Genomic DNA, 10,713 nt, shown 5'->3' with positions numbered 1-10,713 from the left:
TTCTAAGGGTGGCTGGTAGGTTTAAACCTCGAACCTATTGGTTAGCAGTTCAGTGCTTATCCTACAGCGCCATAGCAGGACTCCTAAAATACTTCTTGATGTTGTTAAGGGCCATTGAGTCAGTTCCAACCCATAGCGACCCTGTAGAGGTTTCTGAGGAGCAGCTGGTGAGCTTGAACCACCAACATTGCCGTTCAAACCGAACTTGTAGTCAAGCATATTAACCCACAGCGCTACACCAGGATTCCCCTAAATACTTAAGAGTACTTAATTAGTAAGACATTGCAAAGAAATTACAGAGCAAATACATCAGAAAAATTTTTTCAGGAGGCTTTCAAATAAACAAAGAAGGTAGATTTACCTCTGATCTCTGCCAAGGAAGGAATGTGATAGTTCCACTGGCATTAGCAAAATCATCAACAAGATAATTAGTGCCTTCAGATTCGATCTGTGAGATGATGTAAAAAACATGCACATAATCCAGAGCTCCTCTGGTTCTCTCTACCACACATGAAATGGTGGAGCCCTCCTCTGCTACCTGAAATTGAAAATAAATTATTTATAATCCATATCAATTCAAATAAATTGATAAAACTACAATGGTCTCATGAAATCTTTTAGTGTAAACTTAAACTCTATAGCTTTTTGACCTACCAAAATAAAGACCAAGAAGACCACTACCATCTCCCAGATATATTTTTCACTACTGGGAAATATTCAATCACTCATTTTCTCTCTTTCCTTTACAGGTATGAATAAAGCACAGTGAGTGGAGTTTAATTTGTTGGGCCCACACAAAGCCTCTGTGCCTGCTGTCACTCTGTTAATGACACTGCATAGGCTGAGGAGAGTTTGGCTGACATCCAATAAATGCAGCATCCTGACTTCCTGGTTGCTGAAAGCCTCTACAGGAATTCCCAGCACCCGATTCACATGCCTCTTCCCTCAACCTCCTTTCTCTAGTCTTGCTCCTTCCAGGTCACTGACCAATCTGTCATACCGTTAGTGTTGCTCAGGCATACATATATCCATGTTTCAGGTCATTTCACCCTCCAAATATGATGAATGACTAAGCGAACTGTTCACATCTTTGCCTACTATCCAGGCATACACCTGAATGGGGCAACAGAGTCCACTTTCAGCACTATCACCAATGTATCAAGTCAATCCATCTGTGAAGCAAGCATGAGATTTTTCCTCTTCTATCAATTAGCTGGGAGTTCTGGTATGGTGCTGTGGGTTAATGTGCCAGACTGCAAAGTCATTTGAGCTGTAAGGTTGGCAGTTCAAGCTCACCAGCTGCTTCTTAGAAACCCTATTATACAGGGTCGCTATGGGTCGGAATCAACTCGACAGCACTTAACAACAACAATCAATTAGCTGGACTCCTGGTGTGGCGCTGTAGGATCAGCACTAGACTGTGAACCACAGGGTCAGTGGTACAAACCCAATAGCTGCTTCTCAGAAACCCTATACAGGGTCCCTATGAGTGAAAACTGACTTGATGGCACTTAACATCAATTAACGAAACTTCCTAGGTGACACAATTGATTAACATAACCAGCTGCTAAATGACAGTTTGGCTGTTTGAATGACTGAAAATCTTCCAACGCCCACTTCCAAAAGCAAATTTCAGGTCTATTTCAAGGTATCTAAGTATTTAAAAATTTAATGTGTAAATTTGTGCCACCATTTTATTAGATCCCATCTTATCTTTCTTTTTAAGTTTTCCTGCCCAAGTCTGTGAGTATTGTATGCCCAACATGTTTTGCTCGTAAGTCCTTTGGTTTTTATTGCACAATTTTATATAGGATGGTGATTTTTAGAAACCCATCTATGACATTATGGCATAACTGACTGTACTGAAAGTGGAATCCTCGAAATGTAAGAGGCAAAAGAAGAGGAAGTAACAACAGAACAAAGTCTTCAACATAGCATCTAATTTCATTTCCAGTTAGGGATATACATCACAAGTTTCAGGATAGTAAAATGCTACATGTGTGAAACATCTCCTATTTTTCTTCACTTTATCCACCTTTTTCAGACTCCATCATCTCCTCTGAAAATGGGGATCAGAATGTCTCTTGGATTGGCTGGAAATTAAGTAGGAAATTTACATGGTACCTACTAATATATGAACTGCTCCACAAACAAAATCTATGTATAGATACATACATACATACATACATACATACATACATACATACATACATATTGTCTCCGCCTTAAAACATAAGCATATATACACAACAGAAAATGTTGTATAAAAATATTCCCTAATTTATATAAGTATATATATACTCACATACTGAGAAAGCAAACTGAGTTCTAAGTGTTTAAAATTCACTTCACAAAAGATAAAATACTAAAGCAGTAAATTTACTGCATTTGGAAATCAGACGTTTATTCTGAATGAGTTAAGTGAATAAATCTCAACATGTGAATATCCAATATTTTCCTTTTCAAATAGAGATACAACTTAAAATACAAAGATAAACTCAGTTTATATCTTCAATATTTTTATTTAAGTTTTTGCCACGTCAATGAGCAATACCAAGCAGGATCTACAAGGACTATGAGAGGAGCTTTTTTTATGTGGAGGTACAGCAGGAAAAGTTATCCAACCACACTTTCACTTCATAAAATCTTTAACAAAATTTATCCCCCCCAAACCTCCATTACCATAAGACCAGAAGAAATAGATGGCACCAGCTACCATTACTGAACATTTTGATCAAGTAACCCAACAGATGGATCCTGATGAAAAGGAGGAAATGTATGAAACAGAATCCTAAACCCATATGAAAACCAGACTTACTAAACCATTGAGACTAGGGAAACCCTCAAATTTAATGCCCAGAATTAATCCTTAAACTGAAACTGAAATTATCCATGAATCCATCATTAAATGAACCAATGGTAATAATAAAAAAAATAATAAAAACACCAAAACCAAACCCACTATCATTCTATTGCAAATCATAGCAACTACAATGTTTAGGGTTTTGTGTCAACTTGACTGGACCAGGATGGCCAGAGTTTAGCAGTTGGAATGTGCTTGTTCCCGTGGTGATGAAACTTAATACAAGCAAAGCTAAATCTGATGAGTGACTGTAAGCAGCCAATCAATTAAAGGGATACTTCCTTGGAGGTGTGGCCTGCTCCTAATGGGCATGTGGGAGGGGCTTTCTCTTCTGCTGGGGATCTGGGACTGCAATTATAAGCCATTTCCTTGATAATAAACTTCTCTGTCTCTCTTTTCCTCTCTCTCTCTCTCTCATATATACATATGTATGTTTCACTAGTTTTGCTTCTCTAGATAACCTGGCCTCAGATATGTGGTACAGAAAAAGTGGGGTTCTAGAGAAACAAAGTCATAAGGATGAATTTTCTAAATTGGTTCTCAAGCCTAATTTTAAAGGTACTGTTAAAGGATGGAGGCATGTCTGACCTCCACTTCATAGGAACCAGCCTTGGGCTGATTTTGAGTTTGGTCTTCTTTCCACCTTGTGGAATCAGGAAATCAGACATGGTTGCCATATGGCTTAAGAAGTTGTCGTTCTGAGCTGCATTCATTGCAATGTCTCCAGACCTATGCAATTATGAGGTTTTGTAAGAAAAAGAACGAAGGGGCATGAGATAAAATACTAAAGCAGTAAAGCAGGGAGAGTGGCAGCTCCTGGAAGGAGCTCTGGTAGCGTAGTGGTTATGAATCGGGCTGCGAACCGCAAGGTCAGCAGTTCGAAACTACCAGCTGTTTCGCGGGAGAAAGAGGAGACTTTCTGCTCCCGTAAAGATTAACAGCCTCGGAAACCCTGTACAGGATCACTATGAGTCGGAACCAACTCCACGGCACATAACAACAACAAGTCCAAGGAAGAAGAAAATTTTGAACTTGAGTGTTTTTTAAAGTTTGTGTGTTTGATTGCCTTATTAATATTGGTTTCGCCTGCCTATTATTGTAAAATAGACATACATGTGTGATATGTGAACATTGGAAATTATAATTACAAAGAGTTTGTAAGCCTGCTAAAAGGGGAGTTAGAATTTGCCTGGACAAAATCAGCTTCTTGCTTTAAGCCTTTGTAGAGTACTAATCCTGAGCTGGAATCCTGAGCTAGAATCCTGAGCCCCACCCAAAACCTTCAAATTTGGGACATTTGCATTTGAAAAGACCTTCAGACCAAACCTTTAGGAGAACTGGAGACTCATGATTAAAATAAAGCAAAAAATAAGCAGAGTTCAGTGATTTGAGCTTTGGAGTTATCAAGGCAAGGAAAATTGGTCCATCAGTGAAAATCTCCTTCTAGGACTGAAAGTTAAAAGGAACCAGTGAGCTATATGCTGGCTGGTGACCACCTGGAACTTACTTGTGAGTGGAATTGGGGGAAAGGGGCTGAGTTTGTACATGTTCTAATGGCACCCATTGACCTGGAGATGAAATAACAGGGAAGGCTGACTGGTCTGAAGTTTAGGGATTTGTGTGATCTCCTGTGCCCATGGGCACTAACTTAGCCCTTGGGGGCTAGGGCTGAGAGTGAAGGGGCCAGCTTGTTTACAGTGCAGGGAGGTGTGTGTGAGCTCCTAAACTTCCAGCTAGTACCCATTTGACCTAGCTTGGATGGCTAGGGCTGAACTGAACAGAACCTGACCAGATGACAATAAAGATGTTTGACACTGTGAGCAAGTGTCCTGCTGCTGTGTGTAAGCAGATGGGCAATTTGTACATTAACTATCAAAAATGCAGGGGGGACTATAAAGGTATGAAGTGGCTGGTTTATAAGCTTTCATGGATGTGCTTAGTTTTAGAATGAAGGAGGTATGACAGAATTCTCACTGAATAGTTTTCTTCATCTTCAGATGGGTGGGACATAATGCTGATAGGATTTTATTATTTCAATCATGAGTAAATGTTAGAAGGTTTCATTGAGATTATCAAAACTATGATTGTAGGAAATGGATAACTAAAAGGAGGGAGTAGTTATCTGTCATTTCAGGAACATATGATCTCAGGACCAACAAGAAGAAAAAGCATGAGTGAACTTGGGATCCCTGCCTGGAAAAGTATGACAGCAGAGATGGCAGCAGCGGGAGTAGCAGGGAAAGGCAGAACAGCTATAGACTCTAGGCCCACGGGCTAAGGCTGTAGGCCTATGGGCAGGAAGCTGACTTATAGAATGGCCCTTTGGACATTTAAATGGATATATTTGTTTTATTTAGTTTTGCATCTGTGCATCAAATATTTTTGCTTTGTTCGTTTGTGAAATTTAAGATTTAAATGGGGCCAGCACATTTTTGGTTGTACATGTTTCAGTTATATCATGTTAGGGGCAAGTACGACTTTACAGTTTTCTTTATTTAGAGATTATGCATATAGTTTATAGGTTTCAAGTTGACAAGGGTAGACTGTAATGGTTAGAGTTCTGTGCCAACTTGACTAGGCCAGGATTTCCATAGGTTTAGCTGTTGGGATATGCTTATTCATGATGATGAAACCTAAAACAGGCATAATTAACTCTGATGAATGGCTATGAGCAGCCAATCAACTAAAGGAATGCTTCCTTGGGGGTGTGGCCTGCTCCCCATATAATGGGCATGCAGGAGGATCTTCTTTCTCTTTTCCACTAGGGACCCGAGACTCTACAATTGTAAGCCATTTCCTTGATTATAGATAGATGGATAGTTTCACTGATTTTGCTTCTCTAGAAAACCCAGCCTAAGACAGCAATCCTTTATATGGTTTCTGAGACTGCACAGCTTAAAAGGAGTAGATGGCCTCATCATTCTCCTGAAAAGCAGCTGGTGGTTTTGAACCACTGATCTTGTGGTTGGCAGCCCAATGCCTAACCCACAGGGCCACCAGGGCTGGTTTAGCCCAGTTAATAAAGAATATTTACCTTGCGCATAGTACTCTTACAGAGAATTATGTATGAGCATAAACTAACAACCGTTAATCTAAAGCACATAATAGCACATCAAAAGATAGCGAGCCTAAAGTAATGGTGACGAAACAATATGGGTAGAGATGGTGAGCTACAGCGACACACGGTGAAGTCTAAAACCAATGTTATTAATCTGTAGCCAGTTCACGTAGAAGTTATGAGTTGATATATGAGGGAGCTTTAAAATGTTAATGAAAAATGGAATGAAAAGATGATGGATTTTTCCTACAAACTTCTTGAAGCCCTCTCATTTGTTTGGTTATGTATGTTGTTATTTTTAAGAGCCATTGAGTCAATTCCAACTCATAGCAACTCTATATAGGGTTTCTGAGACTTTAAATCTTCAAGGGAGCAGGAAGCCTCTTCTTTATCCCATACAGCAGCTAGCTGGCTCAAACCTTGCAACTTGTTTATGTTTATTGTTCCAAAAATAAACATGTTTTTAAAAATCTACAGCCTCCTAAATGTTTTCAGCTTAATAAACAAAAATATCCATATGCAGTAAGAACGTATGAAGATATGCTGTGTATCAAAATGTTAAAGAAAAATAATTAGTACGATACTCAAGTTCTGGTGGAAAGCTATAGGATAAGCACTGGATGGATCACAAGTTTGGATTGAACTACAATGTCAGCAGTTCAAACTCACCAGCTGAAATCCTACACAGGTTCACTTTGAGTTGGAACAGACTCAAAGACACTTAACAACAAAACACTCGGTAAAATAAATTTTGTAAAGTCTCAAAGAACAGCCTTCAAATGTCAAAGGTCTAGAAATAAGTCACTTAGGATACTTGGTTAAAAAAAAATCACTTTTCATATTTATAAATTTACAGAGAAATGACATAAAAGTAAATGTCTGACATTTACTTAAACAAAAATTCAGCCAACAGTGATTAAACAAGATTAACAAAAGGCTGATAACTGTTACAGCTAGGTGATAGGTACAAAGGTACAAAAGGATTCGTTATTCTATTTTTCTTGCTTTGGTGACTGAATGGTAATTCTCATTTAACAGGCTTTTTTTTTTTTTTTTTAATTCAGCTTTACACCCTCCTCCTACCAGAGATTCTGATTTAAGAATGGGGTTCTGGTACAGGAACGGTATTCAGGAATATGCATTAGAAACTTCTGATCAAGGTTGTTCAGAGACAACATTTTGAAAAATATTGGCCTAGAGGATATAATTTGTTACACCAGATGATTAAAGCAGAGAGAGTAAATATTTTAAAGCTTTTTTCTACTACTGAATTATTCATCTAATTGCCTTTAATATCATGATATAAGTAAATATTTAGGTCAATAAGATAGGCATAACATGTAAAGTTCATCACTCAATTGTTCATTAGAAACAACAGGAAGCAATAATGTTTCCTCTTTTGAGTCAAGAATTTGACAAATCTTCACATCTGCTGAAAAGTAACAATAAAGGTGAACAAAGAAGAGAAAAACCGTTTTAAACTTATTTTGCTTGAAAAATAATAATATATTATTCTGAGTCATGAATAGGCTTTATCTATTGAAACAGAAGATTAAAACTAAACAATTAAACATCCAATTAATATTTAATTTTGTTTCAAGCTTGGGTGATGATCTGTGATATATCAACAGATTATATCAACATTACTTATATCTAAAGGAATCTACTCATTTAACATATGGCAGACACACAAAAAAACACAGTCTAACTTGAAGTAATATTCTAATTTTCACAAAGATCTTCCCAAAATGTCTCTAAGGTGATTTTGAGCCATAAATTTATAAATATAAAACATAATCCAAGTATTAGTAATGAGATTAAGACTAAAAGTAAATTTAATGAATCACTATAAAATCTCATAACTTTCTAATTATTTATTATGTAATTGTAAAATACACAAAAACAGTGGTAAAATAAGGTAGAAATAATAGAAGTAGACAGACTAACAAAATAGGGGAGGTAAATGTGGTTAGGCTAAACATCCTACACAATTATTCATCTGTTCAACAAACAGCCCATTTGGGACTCAAATAATTTCTTAGCGTGCACCATTAGGACTCTAAAATGTACATTGTATTCATTATTTCATGATAATTTATTAAGTCCTGCTATTTACTAGTACATGATATATGTGGTTAGGAGAAAACAAATTACAAAATAATTATTATATCTTTCAGTATGTCCAGTAGCAAACTATGTCATATTCTACATATTTTCATTATTTGTTTAAGTTGTAATTATGCTTTTTTTTTACCTTAACAAAACATGACTTTGAGGAAAGTCTTTAAATGACCACTAATGAGCCCTGGCGTGGTGCTAGAAGGTAAGCACTAGACTGGTAACCAGAAGGTCAGTGCTTCAAACCCATCAGCTGATATCAGAAACCCAATAGAGGGTCACTGTGAGGCAAAATCTATTAGAAGGCACACAACCACCACAATGACAACTTTAGAAATTTATTTGAAGACTAAGATGTGCCTGACCCAAGCCATAGAATTTTCAGTTGCCTCCAATGAATGTGAATTGGAATTTTCAGTTGCCTCCAATGCATGGAATTGCCTCCAATTCATGTACAGTGAATAACAAAGAATGAAAAAGAATTGATACTTTTGAATTACGATGTTAGCAAAAATGTTGAATATACCATGGACTGCCAGATAAAATGAACAAATCTGTCTTGAAAGAAGAACAGACTAAATTCTCCTTAGAAGAGGATCGCAAGACTTCATTGCATGTATTTTGGATATATTATTAAAGGTACCAGTACTTGGATAAGGACATCATATTGGGTCAGCAAAAATGAGGAGATGGACTCAATGAAATGGACTGACACAGTGGTTACAACAGTAGGCTCAAATATAGCAATGATAATAAGGACAGTGCAGGATTGGACAGTGTTTCCTTCTGTTGTACACAGGGACACTATAAGTCTGAACTGACTCAACAATGCCTAACAATGCCTTCAGTAATTTTGAAGGGATATCTAAGAAAAAGTCAATGACCCTGCAACAATATGATGGAGAAGAAAGTTAAATTTTAAGTCTTTCAGCATTGGAAAGATGCCCTGGTAGCATAATAGATTGCAATCTGGTCAGTACAAGGTCAGTAGTTTGAATCTACTAGTTGTTTTGTGGGAGAAAGATGAGGTTTCTGCTCCCGTAAAAATTGACAGTCTTGGAAACACTATACAGCATCACTATGAGTAGGAACCATATCGGTGGCACGTAACCACCACCACCACTCAAGTATTAGAAAGTAGTCAAGTTCCCTTTGGTGAATACAAGTTCCCTTTGGTGAACATTTGTATTGTATTGTTAAATTGAAAGCTCAAAATTTTGTCACTGGCAAGGAGTACTGATTTCTTTGAAGTTAATGACTCACTTTCTTCATTTTCAAGAGAATGTCAGCCAAATACCTATGTCTAATAATGAAACTTTATCAGTCATTCTTTCAAATAAAAACTATTTTCTATGAAATCACAATTCAAAACCTGTCAAACATTTTTTTGAAGACATCTATCATATTTTGATAATTCAGCAGAAGGGCATTATTTGTACTTCCCATTTTGTGATGCTGTTCCAGTGATTCAGTCAGGTAGACCTTACATAAGTCAGAACAAAATGTTATTCAGTCCAATGCCATCTTCATGTCATTGGCATGTTTGAGTACATTATTGTGGCTAGTGTGTCATCACATCTCATCAGGGGTCCTTATCACTGACCAAGCATAATTTCCTTTTCTAACAACCAGTCTCTCTTAGTGGCATGTCCAAAGTAAGTGAGCCAAAGTCTTGCCATCCTTTCCATCCTGCTTATATTTCTTCTAAGACTGATTTTTTACTTGTCTGGCAGTCCACAGTATATTCAATATTCTTCACCAATACCATGGATCAAATACATCAATTTTTCTTCTGCCTTCCTTTTTCCACTGAACAGCTTTCACAAGTATATAGGCAAATGAAAATAACATGACTTTGATGAGATACACTTAGTTCTCAAAGTAACTTCTTTGCTCTATACCACTTAAAAGAGGTCTTATACAGCAAATTTGAACAGTGCAATGTATCTTTTGTTATCATGACTGCTACGTCCACAGACATTGATTGTTGATCCAAGTAAAATGAAGTTGTTGACAACTTCAATTATTTTGTCCATTGATCATGATGTTTACTGACCCAGTTGTGCAGATTTTGTTTACCTCATATTTAACTGTAATCTCTACTAATCTTTACTGTAGTCTTTAACCTTCATCAGTAAGTGCTTCAGATTGTCTTTACTTGGGTAAGCACATTGTGTCTTCTGCATATCACAGTTTTTTAATCAGCCTGACTCCAATCTTTCTAATACATTCTTCTTCATGGATTAAATGTTCAGCATACACTGAATAAACACTATAAGACAATACAACCCTGCTGCCACCTTTTTCCATTGTAAACCATGCTGTAGTTCCTTGTTCTGTTTGAACAATTGTCTATGCACAGGTTCTGTATGAACACCATTATATATTCTGGAATTCCCATTCTTCATAATATTATCCATAATTTGCTATAATCGAAACAGTCAAATGACTTCATGTAGATGATAAAACATAGATAAGCATCTTCCTGGTACTCTGCACTTTCAGTCAAGATCCATGTAGCATCAACAATGATACCGTTCTTCTGAATCCAGCTTGAACTTCTTGCAGTTCCTTGTCAATGTACAACTACAGTCATTTTAAAAACTCTTCTTCATCAATATTTTGCAATCATGCTGTTGTTGTCAGGTGCCATCAAGTCAAAACCAACTCATAG

General features: G+C 37.0%; 1 protein-coding gene across 1 annotated transcript in view; it reads right to left on the bottom strand.

The window, feature by feature from the left end:
* The window catches only part of GPR98 (G protein-coupled receptor 98), a 962,819-nt gene that overhangs the window by 871,018 nt on the left and 81,088 nt on the right, over positions 1-10,713 (bottom strand). The window contains 1 exon segment of the mRNA XM_006875701.1: positions 362-538. Coding sequence (XP_006875763.1) covers positions 362-538 — 177 coding nt within the window.

Source organism: Chrysochloris asiatica, unplaced genomic scaffold, assembly GCF_000296735.1.
Source record: "Chrysochloris asiatica unplaced genomic scaffold, ChrAsi1.0 scaffold00336, whole genome shotgun sequence".
Classification (NCBI taxonomy): domain Eukaryota; kingdom Metazoa; phylum Chordata; class Mammalia; order Afrosoricida; family Chrysochloridae; genus Chrysochloris; species Chrysochloris asiatica.
The sequence above is the reverse complement of the archived record's forward strand: the minus strand, read 5'-3'. Positions and strand labels throughout refer to the sequence as shown.